The sequence below is a fragment of the Vidua macroura genome, chromosome 18 (assembly GCF_024509145.1).
Source record: "Vidua macroura isolate BioBank_ID:100142 chromosome 18, ASM2450914v1, whole genome shotgun sequence".
In the NCBI taxonomy this organism is placed as follows: Eukaryota; Metazoa; Chordata; class Aves; order Passeriformes; family Viduidae; genus Vidua; species Vidua macroura.
This window is the reverse complement of record NC_071588.1, coordinates 11,491,274-11,513,480: the sequence shown is the minus strand read 5'-3', so window position 1 is coordinate 11,513,480 and position 22,207 is coordinate 11,491,274. Positions and strand designations below refer to the sequence as shown.

The 22,207-nt window shown below is 40.2% G+C and overlaps 2 protein-coding genes across 7 annotated transcripts in view; both read right to left on the bottom strand.

The window, feature by feature from the left end:
- The window catches only part of BCR (BCR activator of RhoGEF and GTPase), a 99,424-nt gene extending 96,983 nt beyond the window's left edge, over nt 1-2,441 (bottom strand). The window contains exon 1 of the mRNA XM_053993631.1: nt 463-2,441. Coding sequence (XP_053849606.1) covers nt 463-1,972 — 1,510 coding nt within the window. The 5' untranslated portion in view covers nt 1,973-2,441. The remainder of the gene's footprint in view (nt 1-462) is intronic.
- A 1,319-nt stretch (nt 2,442-3,760) lies between these two features.
- On the bottom strand, nt 3,761-22,201 carry RAB36 (RAB36, member RAS oncogene family). 6 transcript variants are annotated; one of them, XR_008439811.1, is made up of 12 exons: nt 21,994-22,201; nt 21,341-21,415; nt 18,636-18,732; nt 17,070-17,158; nt 14,490-14,555; nt 13,735-13,836; nt 12,049-12,113; nt 11,413-11,464; nt 9,993-10,074; nt 8,907-8,993; nt 8,248-8,367; nt 7,848-8,015 (listed from the first exon to the last, which is right to left on the bottom strand). XR_008439811.1 is itself a non-coding variant. In XM_053993626.1 (12 exons), exons 3-12 carry the CDS (start codon nt 18,702-18,704, stop codon nt 7,951-7,953), a joined length of 801 nt encoding a protein of 266 aa, XP_053849601.1. In that variant the 5' UTR covers nt 18,705-18,732; nt 21,341-21,415; nt 21,994-22,201; the 3' UTR covers nt 7,848-7,950. The 6 variants fall into 6 exon arrangements, 5 of the variants coding, with proteins under 5 accessions (XP_053849605.1, XP_053849601.1, XP_053849602.1 ...); XM_053993626.1 differs by having other exon boundaries at nt 8,907-8,997; XM_053993630.1 differs by lacking the exons at nt 7,848-8,015; nt 8,248-8,367; nt 8,907-8,993 and adding exons at nt 3,761-3,888; nt 4,474-4,681.
- Between the last annotated feature and the right edge of the window lie 6 nt (nt 22,202-22,207).

The window sequence follows — 22,207 nt, the reverse complement described above, 5'->3', positions numbered from 1 at the left end:
AGCATCATTATCAGTAAAGCTCTGGCAAACCCTCAGGTTGTGGCTTGTTGGCCCACTACCACCTCTAAGGTAGAGTTTAACTACTCCATAGTGCACAAATATGAGTGAGGGAATAAACTGGTGGTGAATTTACCACAGATGGTGAATACCTGGTGAAGTTCTGGCCCCTTTTTAGCTCAGTGTTCAGACTGAAACTTTAATTATTAACATGGAACTCCATTGATCCTCTCAAAAGAAGTCTGAATCAACCCTTCCGGGAATCCAGACTGAATTCCTAAAATGCAGTGTGACATATACTTCTGTAGGATCTTCCTAAAACAGCAGAACTAGAAATTAAACACAGAATTCTCACGTGAAACAGTTGCCCCCTCACAGTGATTCACCCAGGGTCTCTCATTCACTTCCACGATGCCATTCCCCGCTCTCTACATTTAAAAGACTGAGCAAAAAGCTGGTACACACCTGTATCCCCGTGGAAACAGCTGTCCTGGTGACATCTCGCTGAGGGCAAATCTCCATCACTAGGCCAGATCTGTCCTGTTTTTCGTACACCCACAATAGTGGCCTCAGACACGATGACCTGCTGCTGCCGGTGCCGTTTTTGAGACTGGGGGGTTGGTGGGCTGCTGCTGTCAAAGGACTGCTGGGAGTTCTGGGAGGGGGAACGGCTTTTATCACGATACATACGGTAAGTGGTGGGGCTGGGGGAGACATGGCTGGACTGTCCTGAGGAGAAGTCTTCCTCACTGGAGGTAAGGTTCTCATTAGAGCTACAATCAGGAGTATATCCTCCTCCAATATCTTCAAAACTCCTGGGGGAATAAGATCTCCTGGGCCATGTGAGATGTTTTTCCTGGTCAGGTGGGCCCTGATTTCGCAAAATAGGTCCTTTTCCTTCTCCTTCCCCCATCATTCCACCAACGTAGATACTCTGATACGGCTGAAAGTCCATGGGCTGCCAAGGTGAGCGGCTGCTGCCATTGGCATTAATCAGGTTATCTTTAAGAAACTTGGGGTTCAGTTCAGCATCCTCATATTCTCCATCATAGCCAAAGCTGCTCTCTGAGGACCTTCCCCTGTAGGCAGGCCTCTGGAACTCACTGAAGCTGGGTACCATGTTAGAAGGCAGGGAGTGCAAAGACTTTTTTCGTTCCATTTGCATGGCTTGGCTACCAAGGGAGCTTATTTTATCAGAAACATCTTTATCGTTGACCTTTACTAGACCTTTCTCATGATGATACTCCATGTTCACATAAAAGGGCTTTTCAACAACATCCTTGTTTTCACCAGAAGAATGTGAATTAACCTTTTTCATTCTCTCAAAATTGGACCTTAGGGCTGCCACACTGGTGCTGTTCCCTCTCTCCTTAGGTTCAAATGATCCCTCCTTCTCTGCAGATCCCACCAGTCTGCGAGTGGAAGCCGATCTGTGTTTTGAAGGAGAGCCATCTGTATCACAGCGATTCTCCATGTCTTCTACAACTCTCTTCAGTTTCTCTTCACCATAGTACTTACACCTGTCCTGCTCTCCTTCTCCATGGTGGGGGCTGTCCAAAGGCGACAGGTCTGACCCATCACTCTGGGTAGACAGCTTCCGCATAGAGGGTATCCTTGGTTTGAACTTTTCCTCTCCGTGATGTGACTTGCTTTTTTCATAATCGTCTTGGTCAGCAGACTGGTGATGATGCAGGTCCTGGATCTGCTGCTCTGCACCCCCTTCAGGCAACTGAGAAACACGTTTAAAACCCCATCTCTGTCTATCATAGCTTTTTTTCTCCTTTGCCAGAAGAGTCTGCAGGTAAATCATGCGGAACCTCTCCTTATTAACCTCCATCTCCAGTCTCCGGATAGATGCTTTGCACATCTCCAGTTCCTGTTCAATATCTCCCACAGACTTCAGCTCCATTTTAGGAGGCTCAGAGTCTGCAAATTGTGCTTTCCAAGCCTCTACAAACCCCACAGGGTCCACCATTTTGCATACGGGAGTAAGTGGAGAATACGAGAAGGAGGCTGGAGAGAAAGAGGTGGAAAGAAAAAACCAACCGGATCTCACATGTAGAAGCAAAAACAGCTCGGGCAGGGTCAACTCAGCGCGTCTCTTTCGCGGTCCATGCAGGGCACTGGGAGGCAGGCAGCAATCCTCTCTCGCAATCGTCTCTCCTCCCCGTCTCCTTCTGCTTCTGCCGGCCCCAGCCCCGCGTACACTCGCTACTCTCTCCCCGGCATGACTGATCGTTTGCTGGCGAACAACAATGCTCCCACCCTGGCGATCCCCCAGCACTTCAAAGCGCGTGGACAAAGGAGCGGGCTCGGGGCGGGGGAGGGAAGGTAAATATCGCCCCCCACCCACCTCCTCTCGCCGCCGTCCTGGGCACGGTCCTCAGCGCGGCCACGCTCCGGAGCCCTCCGCTCCGCGCTCCCTCGCCAGCCCCCGTGTTGTGCTTTCTCTTTCTCTCTCCTCCTCTCCCCCTGCCCCTTTCCCTGTCTCCTCCTCCCGGCTATTGTGCTGCGCTCGGGGCGCACACGGTCCCCGCGCGGGGCGGCGATGCGGCGGCGCGTCCCGGCCGAGCTCCGCCGCTACCCGGCGGTGCCCGAGCGCCCCGCGGCCCCGCGGGAGCCCCCCCGGCGGCGCAGCCCCCGCTGCCCGCGGCGGCCCATCGCGGCCCGGCTCCGGCGGCGCTGCGGAAGGGGAGGGGAGGGAAGGACCCGGCGCAGGCACTGACACGGCGCTGGGGCCTCTTAAAGGGGCAGCCGGGCCCGCCGGGCCGGGGGACTCGCGGGGGTGGGGGGCCCCCAGCGCCTTCCTCACGGCTCCCCGTGAGACAAAGGCAAAGTCGTGAGCAGTCCCGCCCGCTCGCCCTTGCAGCCACAGGCCTGGGCATCCTCACACCGTACAGACACGACCATAGCTAAGACTGGTTAAGAACGTGCCATGCACACAGCCCTCTGTGCATAGGGAGGTATCCATTCCCGTCCATACAGCCATGCCCTCATATATTATGTATAAACACCAGCACGTCTCTGTGCTCTCTCTTATGTTCATAACAAGGCTCTCCCCCCAGGCATTGATGCAGCTCACCTTCAAAGGTCACGTTTTCCCCCACTCATATAAGTGCTGGTTAGTAGCACGCTTGTCATTCCCTCAATCTTACCTTCCTTGCCAGTAAATTATAAGCTGGATCTCTGAGATGGGCAACTGCTACTCTGATACTGACAATAAAGGCTGTTTTGTTTGGGCATTAATCTCACTTTTGTCCTGTATATTATTTAGCCCCAGTAACTCAGTCCCACACTTCACCTCTGGGTGAAGGGTAGCAAATGATTTAAACAGAATTCTGGCTGCTGGGTATTACTTTCCTTCTGAAATCACACCATCACGCTTCCTTCTTAACCTTGCTTACAGCATGTGTCCTTTCCATGTACTAATTCAGCCTCTGTGAAAAGGGTAAAAAACAACCGAAGCTCCATCTTGCCTGTTTGGTGGACAGGCAAAGAAGATATGTACCCCTCATATCCCCCATAAAACTGTTTCTTTCATGTTCGTGGTGAAGCATATTTTTTCTGGTACATCTTGCTAGAAAAGAGAGTGGGATATAGCCCTGATAAGAACTAATAAAATCCCATAGGAATGAAAAGCACAACTCCACAGGAGTAGGTCTCTTACCTTTGAGATATGTACTGTTTCAAAATCCATTAAACAGTTTTCCTTTCCATACTTTTTTATGTGCCAATGAAAATATTTTGGGGTACTTTCAGCTATATCATAAATGGCTACTCATGTATTCACTTTTGCATAGTTCATCCCTCTTGGTTTCGTTTCCTGGCTTTAACACTGTTTTTCCTGCACTTGTTTCCTCAGCTTTTAACATCTAACAGGCATTGGCTGACCTGCATGGAAAACAGATTATGACCTAAATCATTAAAAATCTATATGTTTAATAAATAACTCTATAAATCATTCAAGACTTCTCAATCTGTCACAGAAATAAACTGCATTTTCTCTATTGATACTATTGGTTTGCTTAGTGGCAGTTTGAGCAACAAAATTCTGACATACAATGTATTTCTAGAAATAATAAGATTGTACTGGCACAGTTATAAACACTGGCAGGTATGTGACATCACTGGGATCTGTTCTGAATTCATATAGAACTTCTACTGAAGGCTCATCATTCTGATTTATTTCTGGAGTGATTTCTATTTGGGTCCACTTTTCTGACATTTGTGTCCTTTCTGGAGGGAGTTAAGAACTGTAATGAGTCACATGAGGGATTTCTGTGTGCACACTTACCTTTTAGTGAATAATACTGATAAACAACTACACCCTCTTTATCTACTGAGGTAGCACAACTCCAGAAATTCCACTGGGAATTGAAGTGTTCTCTGAATTTTTGCTGATATTTTACGCTTTGAAGAGAGCAGTATTTTAAGTGGATACAAAATTTCTTTAAGACTACGGTGGCAGACACATACCTGTGATTTGAGACTGAGAATCCTGCGATGAGGGGCTAAACTCGGGCCGGCCTGCCGGCACATCCCCTCTGCTGGCCGGTGAGAGAGCGCAAAGCGCTTCCGAGCCGGCACGAAGCTGATCCTGCAGTGGCCGCCGGGCTCCCTCTTGTGGGAAGAAGGAGCCGCTTGGCTCTGGGTAAAGCTCTCGAGCTGTCACTCCAGAGCTGGTCTTCAGCATCATCCCACGCGGCAGAACCGGGGGGTTTTGAGGACAAAAAAACCAAATAAACAAACAAAAAACCGTAGGACACAAGCTGAGCTTTTAAAATGAGAAACAAAATATGGTTTCTGATTAATATGTGGTTGAAACTAAAAAAAATCATATTTTTGTTAACACAAAGCAGCACTCTTGGAGGAGTTTGATAAAGCTGACAAGTCTTGGGAAGTCCCATTCAGTCTAAATCATTCTATGAACATGGGGGAAAAAAAGGAACTCTCCTTCTCCAAATTCAGACAATGGCAATTTCTCACTGAGAACAACTTCCAGGCCAAAAACACAGGAAAGTTATCAACCCTCTCCACCACCAAATACATATTCTCCTACAACTTGCCAAATGTTTCATTTTAACTTACATGCTCAGAGATGTGATACAGAGTGTTCAGAGCATTCACTCACCAGCATGTTACCTTAGAACAACCTCTAACTATTAATGGGAAGCCAAAAACACAAAGAAGGGGACAGATTTATTCATGGAGAATGGACTCCAGTCCCACCACAATGTAAACCTGAGCTGGGAACCAACAGGATTCAGAGAGTTCTGAATCCCATGACCTATGTAAATATAAACAATCATACCTTAAGTGTCAAATAATAACTCAAAAGGTGAAATAACACCGTTAAAAATTAAAAGAGCAGGCTTTTATAGTAAGAAATTAACTTTGTCAGGTGGCTTTCTTAAATGGCTTCTGATATATTATCAGTGGGTTTGCTCAGCACAAATGCATCCACTATCCATGTACACATTAGCTTTTACTTATTAAAGACAAGAAACAGTACAACTTCAGTACTTCTTCTGGAAAATGGATTGTTACAATTGCTTTTTACCTTTGCTTCAGACTGACTCCAAAGTTTACTTCAATTTCTCACTGCAAATTCCACAAGGAAGGTAAAACTGACTGTTGCCATGATCACTGGGGGGATTTCAACTGGTACAGAAATTGTGGTTTAGCCTACCTATAGTTAGAGTTAATGAAGTTTTTTCAAGACTGTTTTTCAAATATTAAGGCTTCTTTAAATTCAATTAATTTGCTGATAGAATGGATTTACAGAGATAAAACATTGGCCAGGTAGAACTTACAAATTTGTATTTATTTTCTATAGTTACTTTCCTTTGTGCTTTCCTAAGCAACTCATCATTTGCAACATGATCCAAGATTCATTTTAGATGATAAATTATTAATATGGAGTTCTTTGCAGAGGAGGTTTCAGTGGTGCTAAAAACACCCTTAAAACCAACCAAGCAGGCAAAAAAAAACCAAACACATAAAAAAACCCCAAACACACAAACAAAAAGTTACAACAAAAAACCCAACAAACCACCAAACAAAAAGCACTCAAAGCATCCATCATTTCATAAACAGACTCAGGCTATTGTCCCATGATAGCTGATGACTGATAGAGTATTACATTTGTATGTGAAGTTTTTGGAGCTCCAGATGATGCAAAATGGTAATGACATCATGCAATGTGCTGAATCCCTAGGAAAAAACTGTCCCAGTTGATTTCCCAGGCAACATGATCGTGTTGTTGAAGAGATTGCATCTCTGTGACTTTGTACAATAATTGAGCTCAGCAACAGAATAAACCCTTAGGAGATATATTTCTTGGTGGGAAAAAAAACCCCAAAAATGGATCTTTTCTTAGATTTATTCCCGAGTCATTTTGCAGTGCAAACACTGTCTCATGTCAGCACTGAAGCCCAGCTATCCTGATCTGCTGCAGCAGAGTGAACCATCTCCACTCTCACTCAGGCTCAGGAAACACAAAGCCATGGCCACCCAGCCAAGGCCTGTGCTACGAGCACAGTGTAAATTCACCTCCCTTGTGAAACAGACTCTGGAATTTAACAACTGCATAGAACATCATAAGGTCAAAATATTACACATTTGGATAAAGAGCTCCTTTTGTACCCTCACAGATTCATTTTTTCCACCAAATGCTACATTTGTGTCCTTGCCAACAGGCAGCACAATTGCCAAAGTGAAGACTGTCTGATAAAAAAAAGACACAGAGTTCCTAGATCTCTATTCATCATATTCTAGGAAGCTGCCCTAACTTACATCAAAAGGAAAATGTAATAAAAAGCATGCTCAAGCTATCTTTACTCCACTTTTTCCCATTTCTTATAGAAGCAGGAAAAAATGGCAGAGAATCCAGAATATTTTCAGATTGATGCATTTCATTATTAACAACTGTCTTTATTTCTCAGCAGCTCAAATCTGAGTCCTGTTATAATTATTTTTAAAGATACTGTTTTTTCTGCAATGATTGGATCAATACCCTAAGAAACAGTACCTTGGAACTGTTCAGAGGTTTTCCTTCTCTTCATTTAAAATAATTGCAGTATGAAATTTAGAGGATTATATATTTTTTTATGCCAGCAAGCCTGACATGTTGGATGTGAATCCTAGAAACATGGAATTCTAAGCTAGATACAACAGAGTATTAGAGTTCAGAGAGCTATTGGAAAAATTAGAGGGAAATAATATGTTTTCCATTTTATGCACCTGTGTGACCGTTCTTTCTTATTCAAGAGAACAGAAAAGAATAGCATTCTTATCTGGCAACATTTTTCAAAATATTAGACAGTTGTGTTAAAACAACCAAGTTCCTACCTGGACTTCTTTTAGGCTTGGAAATATTTAATACTGGGCTCTGATTCTCAAGTGGAAAATGAAAAGTAATAAACATTTTTCCTGACTGGAGAAACCACAGTGGAAACTATGTAGTCTGCATTTGTGTACTTCCAAGCCTGATACTTTAAAAGATTTATTTTCAAATAGTTTTAAAATACTTGGAATGCATGAAAGCAATCAGAGCTATTTTACATGATGGTTTTGAAAGGCAAAACCGTATTGATACCACCCTTCATTCTGAACTGCCACTTGTTTCCTGATCCCATTAGAGAATGCCACCTTACTAGCTAAGTTTTCTAGAGAATTATCAAAAAACGGCACACTAAAATGAGATCATTTTTGACTACAAGCCTTTTTGGCAGACAGGTGAGCCCATGGCACTGGCAATGTGTTTCAGCTACACAGAGAAAGGTGTACATAACAATTGTACCCCCCTGCACAGGGAGCCTGCAGCAGCAAGGGAACTCTCAGCAAGAAAGTTTGGGTAATTTTTCCTCCCTCATTTCTAAAATTAAAGCGCTCTATTTCTGGTTTGAGAGCATTCTTGCAGAGAAGTGTGGCACTTGCAGAAACAGTTGACAGTTAGCAGCAACTCAGGCTGACTTGAGCATTGTCTTCTGGAATTTCCACAATGTCCTTCTCTAGCTCTGTGGAAACAAGAAAGTTATAAAATCAACGTACAAGAAATTATACCATCTGATATTAAGGGTAACAAAAGCTGGATGCAGGCCCAGTCACTCCCGTAGGCTAAAACCTGGGCAGACAATGATATAAATATGCTTGCAGGTGTTTGAAACTGGCTCTAATGCTTGAAAAACTTCCCCAGTCCTTTGGAATATAAACAAAAAAAATGCACACAAAAAGCAAAACTCCACATACTGATGAGATTTCCTGTCCCAATTTGGGCCCTGCGCCCAGGAGTGCTCTCCAGCTCCTTTATCATGGACTGTTCAAAGGCCAAGGCAGCAACTCGGGAAAAGAATTCTTTGACATTTTCTCCTAGGAAACAAGACAGAAATGATGTGTTTTTATAAACACACATCAACAGATGATCAAGCATAACAAGCACATCTGTGAACAGCTGACTGCCCAATATTGGGACAGAACAGGCCTCTCTAACAATCCATCTCCCGTTCTGATCACTGCAGAAAGAATTTCTAATTTTCTTACTTTGGAATACTGTACCCTGTGCTGCACCTTTATTTTTAGCCAGCGACAGAGAGAATTCATTTTGTGGTGTAATCTTTTTCCATTGCAAACGTTGAGTAGTAGTGCACATGTGTATTTATGTAACTATCTATGAATTATACATGCTCAGATACTGCAAAGCAGCTTGATTGTTTCTTTCTGCATACACAACAGTGAAAGCACACATACAAATGCTCAAATAAAATCAGCCATTAATAAGACTGAAGTTTCTCATAGCAACAAAATACAAGAACAACAACAAAAAAACTGGCAATGGTGGGATAAGTTCCTCCCATTCCAACATCAGTCCTCGTGGTTATGCTATTTTTACATCCTGTGCAGTAATTTACCTGTTTTGGCTGAAACCGACCAGTATTCTGCCTGCATCTCCTTGGCAAAACGGATGGCATCCAGCTCTGTCCTTTCACACACAGCATCTGACTGGGCAAACAACATGGAACAGCTTGAACAGAAGTGTGGCTGGGCTGGTAACAGCACACAGGCACTGCCATAGCACCTACACTGTGATGCTTCTAGCTTTCTCAGCGGCCTTTCTGACCTTGCCTAGACTTGGGCAATCAGATATGACTGCAAGAACGTTCAACTGTTTAGTACTGGCTTTAAATGGAAGTCTCCACTCAGCTCCCACAGCACTGAAACAAAACAAGAGTTAACAAGTGACCCTTGTATCTAACACATTCCCTGGTAAGGAACTATCAAGTCAGCAGCCCAGTTAATGGTCTTTAAATCCTTGTAACCCCATCATTCTCAGCAGAAGAGCTGTGGGACCAACTAGTAACAGAAGAAACAGGTTTGTTTTCAAAGCTTTAAAAATCTTTTTTCTACAGAAAGACAAACATAGGACTGAGAATTGTATAGATTAGATACTGCATTCACCCTGTTCTTTTGAAAATTATGTGATATTCAATTAAGTAAGAAACCTTCCCTGTTCCTGAGTAATGAACACACCATTCCTTAAAAACTAATTTCCCTCTGATTTTTCCAATAGCTCTATGAACTCTAATACTCAGTTGTGAATATCTAGCTTAGAATTCCATATTTCTAGGTTTCAAATCCAGCATGTCAGGCTTGCTGGCATAACAAAAATACATATAATGCTCTAAATTTCATACTGCAGTTATTTTAAATGGAGAGAAAGAAGAAAACCTATGAACAGTTACAGAACAACAAAACCTTCAAGATCACTACGTATGTTTATATATGCTTGAAAAATGTCATGCAAGAAATATTTCACTAACTACCCATTTTTTTCAGAGAGTCTCTTCTTTAATTGCTTTCAAGTGAGCTGTTCAATTTACCTTTTAAGTTTTTCACTCAAGGTCTTTATCTCAATGACATTGTGCACAACTAGCAAGGGAAATCGCTTGAGGAACTAGGGAAAATCTGATTTCCTTATCTGCACTCAATTTACTCACCACCAAATCTTTTTTTGTTCCAACCAGAAAGATGAAGCTAGAATCTGGCTCATTCTCCCTCAATGCATCTTCTAGCCACTGTCTGAAATTAAAAAAAAAAAAAAAAAAAAAAAACCAAAAAAAACAAAGACAGAATCAGCCAGAGGGAACAAGGAGTACAGGAGAATATGACAGATAATAGGGTCACAAGAAAACTGAGTGGAAGAACTGAAGAACTTATGTGAGAGTATCAAAAGCCTTTTTCCTTCATAAAATCATACCCATGGCAGAGTACAAATTCAACAATCATTTTAACACCGAGAGAGGATATTTCTCAGTGTAAGGGAGAGGGCAAAGTTTGGTGCCAGATAAAGAATAAGAAAGCAAGAAGCAACTGAAAAGGTATGAACCACATAGCAGGTTAGATACAAATGGGAATAAAGAGTGAAATAATCTATTCAGCATTATAAAACAGCTCCCTATGAAGGCTGTATGATTCTTGTCTCACAAGCTTTTATATTCTTGTTACTCTGGCAATCAAGTTTCTCTTGAGTCATCCAACACAAGTCAAGAAGGGAAGGGAGTGTGTGCGTGTGTGGGAAATCAGGTTCACAGGCTTCAATTACTTTCAGCCAAGCAGAGACACTAATATATATATTATTTTACAAAGTCCTATGTAAATGAGCTAAGCACCATAGTACACATTCAAATAAGACAGAGTACAGGTTGTAAAGAAGTCTGTACCTGCATTACAGTCACAACAGCACGTTAGAAATACATATTCTCTGAGCTGTGACAGCAGTGTGGATCATAGATCCATGCAGGGTTTTGCAGCCTGCACTAAAAGCAGAATGAGTTTACTCATAATAATTATTGTGTTGTTGCAACCAAATCATTACAAGGATCTGAACTAGTAAGTTTAGCTGTATCTAAACTTGAGGTTTTTATTTTCTCTCCTCTTTTTGACAGCCTATCTCCCATCAGAATCACAGAAACCAGAGAATTTGGGATAAGAGTGCACCTAAAAAATGGAAGGCTCACGAGACATTATGCATGAGATGCATCTCATCAGTTTTATCATTTACATTAGATCCCAGCCTGTTATTCTATTTATAGCAAATGAAGTAAAAAAAATGCTTTTGGAGTGCACTTCATCTTTTCTTGCATGTCTAGCTTTGGAAAGATCAAGCTTTTACTGAAGTGCCTTTCTCTCTGCACTGACTTTAAAGGAAGTCAAGTGTAAGCAGTTCAAATTTATGCTCTGCATTTTCTTCAGAAATATCCCTCCCTATGTAATCCAAACTAGTAACTGTCATTTTTAATTTCGTAGCTCAATAGAAAATACACTCATGATCCAGCAAGCTCTTAACACCTACATATGGAAGGCAATTAAACCTGCTGTAAAAACCTTTAAAAGATAAGCCAAAATGCAGAAACTTACTTGGTGTGATCCAAAGTTTGGATATCAGCCAGATCAAACACTGTTATTATAACTGCAATAACAGACAAGAACAGAAAAAAAAAGTAATTAAATTAGAAAGTGTATCAGAAGTCTCTTCAACCTGTCTTGTTAAACAGAGAGAATGTTTATGTATAAGGTGTAAGAACAGATTTAACACATAGGAAGTGGAAGACTATCCATTTGCTCATTCCCTTTCTTTTTCTAGCACCCAATAAGACCTAAGTCTTCAAGGTTATATCTATAGTCTGCAGTCTGTAGTGCTATCAACCCTTTCATTTTGGGACCACAAATTACCACAGGATTGTCTCTTACCAAAGGGAAAGCCAGAAATATCCACTTCCAACTCCAGCATTAATCTCACCCGACCTCAAATTCTTTCCCCCCTAGTCACAAGTGCCACTTTCTATCACTGCATCATCGGAACACTCGGAGCTTGCAGATGTGACAACACATCAAGTCATTAACTTCTTCATCACTTCTTCCTTGCAACAAAGAGCAATCCATTCCACCACAGTGTGTCTATAGGTACCTTCCCAAGGAGTATATATGGATGTACGTTGCTGTACAAAATACAGCCTCCCAACAAAAGCAGGATCAAATTAATATTGCTCTCACCCTCTGCTCCTCGGTAGTAAGCAGATGCAATGCACTTGAACTTCTCCTGACCTGCTGTGTCCCATCTGTGCAACAGGGGGAAAAAAGAAATTTCAGGTTAATGAAACCCAGGGTAACCTGAGCAAACATGTTAATGAAGCAGACTGGTACAAGGCGGACAAGAATGTGATACCAGAGAAGTGTCACCATCTGGAACATATTATTCATTAACTACTGATAGAAATACAGTAAAGCTCTATTAGTCAATGAAGACATGCAAACACCATTTTTACCTTTTCTTAAAAAATACTAATCATTTTGGAGACAATTCAAATATTTGTATTCTGCATGGTAATGTCCTTTCCTTAATATTTTTTTTTCTTTCACCTATGTAATTTGCATGTATTTCTAGTGCAATCTAGTTTTGTAAATTTTCTGTGCTAATACTAGCTAAGTCACATATTAGCCCATGTTAGAATCTTGCAACTGCTAGATATCTGTCTCTACACTACAAATTAGACACCTGCAGCTCAGTCTACCAGGTACTAATGACACCATTAAATAAAATCAAGAATGTCCTTCTCATTAATGAACATGATATGCAGTGCCTTCAGCTAGTGCCAGCACTACAGAGGTTTGGGTTTTGTTGTAGCCTTGTACTGCCAGTCACGGATTCTTGCAAATATATCTTGTATGGAAATCTCTCAGCAAGAGGGGGCACTAGTGCTTATCGTATGGAAATGTTCTACCCAGCTTCTGAAGACACTGCAGATAATGCAACCTGACCTTATTGCTTCAGTTTGCACAATGTTGATGCGTGAGTCTGGATTTTTAGAGGACTCAAGTTTCAAAAGGATAGCACCTGGCAAAACTTCCCAAACACAATTGCAGTGAAATCAGTGGGAAATGGATTTTTCAATAAATACCACAAGCCATCTATTTACATCAGTGATCTCACCAGGAAAAAAGTGTTCCTAAGTAAAAAGGTTTTTAAAATTTATGCACTAAAATATCTCATGCAAAGCATCTTATTTCTGCTCTAGGTCACACTACAGATGATTCCATAATGCCGCCTACAGAACAATGCTGCTGGCCACCAGAAACACAAAGGGACACCACTCCACAGACCCAAAGCAGGTGGAAGAAGGGCAGGATTCCCACTAGTGTGACAAGTGAAGTTGAAAATATTAGGTTCACATTCTAATAAAACCACTCCAGCCTTTCTATGATTTAGGGATAATTAATTAGTTGCTAATTAAGAGTTGTTGAAATCCCTGGACACCTTATCATTAATTTTGATGACTGCAGGAATAAAAACCCCCAGTAAAGCCAAGTTCAGTGCTCACTGTGCCTACTAAACTCAAATCACAGACTGGGGTTACACAAGCACTGGTGGCTGTGACAAAAGCTTCTACTTCTCTTTCATCAATGTTGAGTAAAAATGACAGAACTCCACTGAAATAGTGCAAGACATCCAAGATGAAATTTCATTTACCAGCTTGTAATATTTTTTAGGCATGAGAAATCCAAGAGTCAAATTTCTACTAAAGCTGCAAGTCCAGAGACAGAATCTTTTCTTCAGATCACATTATTCTTTGTGCAATTGTATTATATTTTTTATATCTTTATTCCACTACAGCCTGCAGCAATTCAAGCTCTGCTGAGACTGTACTCTGTGCAATGCTTAACTATGCTCTTTCAACTCACATCTGGAGGTTATATGGCATTCCAATTATCTCAAAACGTTCAATCTCAAAATCTACTCCAATGGTCGCCTTGTAGTCTCGGTCAAAATGATCTTTACAAAATCTGCAATTGAAAAAAAAATTATAAAATATTAGTAAGACAAGTACAAATAACTGCAAAACTAACACTGTCTAGGGTAAATTATGAAGAAAAGAAAAAACTAACTGTGGATTTGCTATATAATGTAGAAGCAGACATAAAAACATAAAGACACTAACTAAAAGAAAAGGAGATACTATTTAACAAACTAGAAAGCACATATATCTAGTAAGCTCTCAGGATAATCTGAGACTCAGAATAAAACATCTTCGGGCTCTCAAGGGAGGTACAGTATCTTCCAGTTTTAGTTACAAGGGAATATATTTTGGCTTGTAAATAATGACCCAAATGAAACCAAGACAGAGACACTGAAATTGTTTTCTAATTGTTTAGCCTTTAGACTGGATTCCTTAAGAAAACACTGTATCATATTTGACTGGATAAAAATACCTGAGAATGTAACATATACTGATTGAAGTGCTAAAGCATAACTTTCTGTGTTCATGTATCAAGACTGTCTCATATTCTTGACTTCATTTTGTCTTTAAAAAAAACACGAAGTACTGGTTCAGGTTCAAACAGAGCCATGAAGCACTGCTCTAAAGCCAGCAGTGGAAACGTTATAACATTTATTTGAGAAACAGGAGAATCAAACCATCCACTGAGATATACCATACCTGTTGATAAGACTGGTTTTCCCAACATGCAGGTCTCCTACCACAACCACTTTGGATATTTTCAGCCTGTTATAAATATTTGAAAATATTACATAGTTTAGTAGTAATTTCACAGTCTCCTGCTAAAAATTCTGATTTAGATCTTTAAATTGCAAGTGAGGAGCACATGTACCTGTGACTTCAGTTTATCTACATGCCACTGTGCTGCACGATCTGAGTCTTTAATTGCAAGAAAGAAAGTCACCAAAAACTAAGCCCTTCTGGAGCAGAAATACTCCATTTCTTACCCTGTTTTTTGTTTTTTTTTTTCTTAATTTCAATTCAGTGGAACAAATTTTATTCTATTAAAATTTCTTTGACTACAAGTGTATGCATTTGGCATAATTTTACATAAGTTTACATGTAAGACCATAGTGTATCTGCATCCTTTACATTCCAATTTATCCCAAGTTTCTCATTGACTTTAATGGTACAAACGAAGTCCTAAGTGCAGAAATAAGACATTGCTGATAATAAAAGAACCCACTGCAGAATGTGCCTCTGGGAAAAATAACTCACAGGGTTAGAGCCAATACATTTTCTGACTACCTGGAATAATATTAATCTGAACCTGGCTTCATGCAAATAATCCTCTTTGCTCTAGGTTCTCCCACAGGATACAGCAGATGGGCTTTAGGTGACTCAGCCTGCATTCTTAAAATTGAAACTGTGTCTCTTTTAGGAGATCCAGGTGGATAAGTGAATTTTAGTTCATTTGTTGACCTAAACTTGGATTGACATCTCCTGTGTAAATGCTACAAAAATGGCTTAAGAGGTTTAATGTTCTTTTCTATCAAGGAATTGCTTTTTAACAAAGGAGTTAATCTTCTATTGAATACTATTTCTGGTTACATCAACTTCCATGTGATGCTGATTCTAAGTTATCTATTCCAAATAGCTGAAAAATTGACTGGTAAACTGCATGACTAATATTTCCAAAAAAGAAAAAAAACTTATATGTGCCAGTCAACATTAACTGGGTGACCACAGGCCCCTTTGCTCCTGATTACTGTTACTGAGAAAACACTGAATAAAATCAATGACCTTAAGGGAAAAGCCAAAGAGTAAGTGATGGTTTAGAGGTGTGTGTTCCATTAATTTGTACGGGGGGGAAAAAACTCCCTAGATTAGACCATTTAACACAATGACAGACTATCAGGAGAGTATTAAATAAAGCCATTAGCTGCTGAATTTATCAGACTAGCTTTCCAAAGGATAAAAAAATATTTTATTAGTTGGGGTAATGGAAAAGGAAGATAATGGTTATTCCTGTCAAGCTTTACAAGTACTGTACAAAACACTCTGGCTGCCCTTCCTATCCCCATTCCACCAAAAAATTACCTAAATGACCAGATAATAATCATATCTAGAAAGCAGTGACAGAAAAGTCGCTTAATTCTATTCACAAAGACAAAACACATAGATTTTTAGTTATACTCTGTTACCAGAATAAATTACATAGAGAGTTGGTTTACTATAGAAATAAAAAAAAACCCTGAATAATAAAAATCCCAAACAAATACATCTTGGAAATGGAAGGAAAAAAGTACCTCAATTCAATAAAGCATATCTTACTAGGAAAACTGTCCAGACACTTGTAACAAATTTACATGAAACTAAGATAGTGACGGTGTTTCTAAAAAAGGGATAAAGTCACTGATGTCTCTCAGGGTGACATATTTTCAGTTAATTTTTTTTTTTCAGTAAGACTCCCTAGTGAAATGAATATAAAGTTGCATTTAAAGATGGATAGCATGACAAGTCTCATGTCAGCAACTCTAGAGCTAGAGGAATAGTGAGCTAATTGTCAGTATTCATAGGAGCTCCACTTTATGGAGGATCCTTCACACTGAAACCAGAAGTATTTATCACTAAAATGTACACCTATTTATTTTAACTGAATAGTGATGATTTCAACACAGTTTAGCTTTCTTGCCTTGCTTCAGAGATTAAATCAGTAATAGTAACAGTTGTGGTGGAGAGATAATGCAGGGAAAAAAACAACTTCCAAGATTATTAGTAGAGTATAACTCAGCTTATTATGATTTTTAAATGCTATATATTTACCAGAATTTTGCTCCAGTTTTAAGAAACGTTTAAACAGAACTTCTCAGCACGCATACTTCAAAAAGGCTAAAACCAGATTCCTAGATTTTTCAATAAACTTAGAACTGCTGCCTTTATATCCCTCCAAAGCCTTTATTAACTGCTCCTTTGGAACACCTACAGAGAGCGCAGCAAGGCTGGATCTGTTAGATCTTTTGAACTAAGTGTTTATTTAAAGGGTGTTAAAAACCTTTTCATTTCTAAACTAGTACACCATTTTTTCAATGCTACCTATCCCAGCAGAAGAAGAGGCAGGCACTCAATTCATGTACTGTGGAACAGGTCAGAGAACTGTCCCATGCAGGGGCTTTGCTGCCTTGAAACATACTGGAGTGAGGAATATGAGGAAAGGAGGGGGGAAGCCAATGAAGAAAGGAGGCTGTAAGGAGCTTAAAATACTTTCTTCCTTGCATACCTGTGTTATTACAGACTTACCCAGCTGTTCCAGTGCTCTGCTGACAAGCAGTCCTGACCTGTGTGTGGAAGTGCTCTTTAAACTGCAGACAGGCCTCAGGGGTGTACCACTGAAAAGAGAGTACAGCTGCTGGGACAAACTGGGTGATGGCTACTTGGCAAGAAGTCAAACTGGCAAGGAAAAACAGATAAAAGGATTGTTCAAGAGCATATAGAAAAGGGGTAGGTTGGGTTAGAAGGCAGTAAGGTTTCCCCAGAGCTGTATTTGTAAAAACTCCTTAGGACAACACCATCCTTTGAGCACCTTTCTGAGTGTCAGTGTCCAGCACTGCCTAAGCACCTGTGGCCAAATCCATTTGCTTGTCATTCTGTGTTGTCGCAGCGGGCCCTGGCTGGGTAATAATTAGCATTGCCTCCATGATTCACAGAAGGCTGATCAATCTCTTTATTTTATATATATCATTATTAAGAAACCCATTGCTTATATAGACAGTTATGATACAGCTGGACCTAATTGGTCCTTCAATCATAACACCATCACCATTGGCTAATTAAGAAACCACCCTTTGGTAAACAAATCTCCAAAACACAGTTCAACAGGTGCAGCAGGTTAAAATAAGAATTGTTTCTCATTCTTTTCTCTGATCTTCTCACAGACTTCTCCCAGAAAGGCCTGGGAAAGCTGTCTGTGGCCAGAGAGCTACTGCCACAATTCTGTACAACAGTAAGTGCCTTCAATTATCCCAACAATCTAAGACACACAAGACAAACATGGATGGGAGCATACCACCAGCAAGTCATTCTTACTGTGAAGTTTTTTCAATCTTTTATAAGTGTGAAGTGCTGTTTTTATTACTAGCTCTTTAACTGGGAATTAGTTAAAAATGAGGAAAATATATTTTACCTTGCATTTGCTTAAAATACTTGTGGTATTTTTCATAAAATTAAAAGCAAAACATGTCGCTGAGATCAAGAATGGAAAAAAAAAGTTAATTCCCTTAAAAGGATCTTTTGAACAACTGAAAAAAACAAGTGGTAATTCCTTGCCCTTCCCTGTCCTTAACTGTTCTATTATACTTCAAATACAAAAGTCTTTGGGGACATCAAAGGTGTTTTGTCTGTGTTTCTACAGTGCCTACTACATTTGATCTACTGTATGACTAAGGTTCTTGTACAAACAAAAAATTTAAATTGCCTTAAATTCTTTAACCAAAGACTCTAATTAGATTTTTTGGCAAATTTAATGTCAGCTCTGGTTCTTCTTTGCCCTCAGTCTTGGAGCTCTTATGCATGTAATTATTACTGTTTTGCTGAAAAAACAACAAATGTTGTAAGATAACACTTCTGTCACAAGAATCACTTTTTGTAAAGGTTAGAAAGAAGAATGAGGATTGTTATTAAAGAGATCAGCATTGAATGGGACTATGAGGTCACATTAAACTTTGAAAGAATCTTAAATAATTTGCAATTTTAACAGAAGACAACAAGGGTACATTAAATTAAATTAAAATACTATATTAGCACAATGGAAAGAGATCAGTGTGGCAGGGGCTACATACTGTAACCAAAGAGATAAAAAATGCTTACCTTGGGAAACTGGGAGATTATTCTTTCTCTACTCACTGGAGGAACCAAATGCATTAGGCTGGACTTCATCCTCCAAGTTCAGTTAAATTCTACAAATCTGAAAATACGTACAGAGAAACAGGAATTGCCTCAATACAGGGACAACATGATAAAGACTAACCAAGTTCTTGCAGACTCATCATCTTTTTTTTCCTTTTATCTTTCTAGTGCAACTGAAAGAAAGTTGAAGAACTGGTGATTCTTCAACTCAGGTTGCATGGAGGGAAAGCTGTTCCTCATGTAAACAGGACCACCTCAGTGTACATAGCTGTAGTAGCCAACAGTGGCCTTCTGAAACTACAAGGCACCAACTCTAATTCCCTAGGAGGGCAGAGAATTGCTCACTTAATTCAACCCAAGTGCTTGCAGTTTAGCCCTCAAAGGATTCTGCAGTGTTTAATTTTAAAATCTTGCTCATCATTGTTTCAAATGCCTCTGCACTAAGTGCATTAATTAATGTTAGGGGATTCCAGATTTCATGTGGTCAGAAGAAGAAGGGAGGAAAGATGAAGCTGCCACATTTCTGAGCACAACATCAAACTTTCATCCAAGATCAGCTCAGAAAGAATGAAATCTGTCAGACATGGAAAGAGAATAATGTTCACAAGAAAATCACAAATGCATTCAGCTGTCTCACCTGAGATACATCAATTTGGTTATGTAAGGAAACCTCGTGGGCTGCTGGGGGAGGGGACCCTTATTAGGATACCGATTTCTTACTGGCATTCAAAAGAACATTTCTAATGGGAGCATTTTCATCTTGTAGCAAAGTGTAAGGAAGGACTCACCGAGCAGCAGCTGATGCAGCAGGATTCCAGCCGCGCAAGCAGCCCAGCCCCTGCTACGTGGCCATAGCAACAGGTTTGCAACAATTCCCTTCCTCCCCTTCTTCCACAGACCGGGAAGGCAGAGATGGAGTAATTTAACTATACACAGAGCAGTAGTTTTAAAACAACAAACTCGTTTTAGTGGTCATACAGATTCCTTTGATCAGAAACTGCTCCTCAATAACCCCAATGGTCCCTAATCCTGGATAAGGAAACAGTTCCATTTTCTTCAAAGATCGTTGTATATATGGATACAAAGGGCAGGATTAACCTATTAGACAAGGAACCAATGGAGTGGGGAACTGTTACAGTGCTAATATTAAGCATAGCAGCAATTATAAAGAAACTCCCAAGGGATTTTTTCAGCATTTCAACTTGATTTCATCTCAGCTTTAAAGTCAGAATGCGCATGCCACTGATGAGACATTCTGAATTATATAAATATCTTTCTACTCATTAATAATCTTGCTTTCTAATGTACAAAACACCAAAGACAAGGAATAAGAAATTACACAGCCATTTTGCATTACCTAAGTTTTGTCAATTAACTTATTAATTTAGACAGCATTTAGTAAGCCAGAGTGCAACTTAGGATGCTAAAAGATTTTGCTTATATATTTTATTAGGATTTAAATTTTCAACTTTCAGGAGAAAACAAAGCTGTCCCATTCTAACAGTCATATTTTGATAAAGCTGGAAGAGATTTTGAACCAGGAGACAAGCCTCTCCCACTTCTGCAGCAGACTAAAAAGGTTAAAGGGCACATCAAAGCAGACCAGTAATTTTAAACAGTGAGCAAGCACAGAAGAAAAAACCCTAGAGTTGTGTTTTACAAACACGCATAAAGAATAATGCTTAAGAAAATAACTGGTCCACTACTTAGAATTAATGTTTTATTCTCCTCCATGAGGAATTTTAAATCCCTTCAGGCCCCAATATGATCTCAACCATTCCAAGACAGCCACTTCCCCACAAAGAACCCAGACTTGTAGCTGATGGGTTATTCACAAAAGAAGGTGACATTACAGTATTTATCTATTACCATATGGAGAGTTCTACTTAGGCTACATGTGACCATATAAAACTCGAGAGATCTAGTCCCTTGTTATGCTGTGCTCCTGCCCTTCTGGCCAGCTTGAATGATTTTACGGCAATATTAATGTCTTAATTAATGTCAGAACAATTAGTATAGTTCTGAAAACAAGAACTCCACGAGTTGGTAAGAGTTTCAAACACTAACTTGCTTTCTGCATGTTCTAGTCATAGTTCAACACCTCCTAAGCATAGTAAACACCTGTCATGTGTACACAGACTGACTCACTGCTCCTCTCCTAGAGCTCCTTTACAAACTAAGCTACAAAAACCACAGGTCAACCATCTCAGTGAATGCAAAGTACAGGAGGGACCAAGGCAACCACAAAGATATATTTCAAAATTGAGAGGCCATCTTCACTTATACTTAATGTATTTAATGTAAATAACACGTACACATAAGCATGTCCCAACTTATCATATCGAGAAATAAGACACACCGTTACAGGAAAAGAATTTAACAAATAAAAAGCTGCTAAAAATACTGAGAATGATGCATATTTTCTTTTCTTAAAGAGCTGAAAGGGGATTCAGTCACCAGGGAGGGCTGGGAACACAGTGTCTCCATGGCATCACAACCCTCCTTATCTCCACATTGCAAGAACAGTAGTGCCAGCAGCTTCTGTGGATAGACAAAGGATGTGAGGAAGGCATTCAGAAGGCATACATAAAATAAGTTAACGTCATGACCACTAACAAAATCAGTATTCCAAGCTACAGTGAAGGACAAGACAGAACAACTCACACCAAAAGCAGAGGTAACACTGAGGGACAAGTCTCTGATTTGGTCCTGCTCTTGTTATGCTGAGAAATGTTCATGTTCTTCCTATGGAAATCAGGTGAACTTTTACAAGTACATAGTTAGTGGAAGTTTAATCTAATTCAGGTAAATCACCTGTAAAGTAAATAATCAGCTCTAAAATGTTGCAGAAAAAGAAATACTATCCTTTTTAAAGTAGCCATTTTTCTTTTATGGATATTGAAGATCAACAAACCAGAACCTATTCCTGTGATGCATTTTAATCCGGCTGATCAGAATTACTTTGGATTTGTAAAATCCTTTTTAAGAACTTTGATTATTACAATTGTTACTCAGACATATGAAAAACATCTCAACGACTTCACTATCTGCACTATCCTTTTATAGCACAAGCTGTTCAGAATTTTTTCCTGACGCCAGATAACATCTGACAATCCAGAATACCCTTAAATTCTGCCACAACATTGCAATGAGCAATTCATTCCCGTGTACTTTTCTCTGAACAGTTATTGAGGCTAAGTAATAATGGAAACCCTTACTACACATTCTAGCTGTTCATAGTGACATTCTGGAGAAGATTAGGAAAGAAAACCTAGTCCAAAATTACTGCGCTCCCTTCAGCCCTTGTACCCCAAGGCACTTGCCTGCTGTATTTCTGCCCTTAACTAGACCACCATTTTGTTCGCTCTGAATTTTGTTCAAGTAAAACTACTTTGAAAACAAGGGGCGAGGAGAGAGACTCCACACCGAGGCAGAACGGCCGCCACTCCGGGACCTCACGGCGGCATCTCCGTCCCCTCACGGGTCCCCTCAGCGGCCGCGCCTCAGCCCCCGCCCGCCGCGCGCCCCGCGCC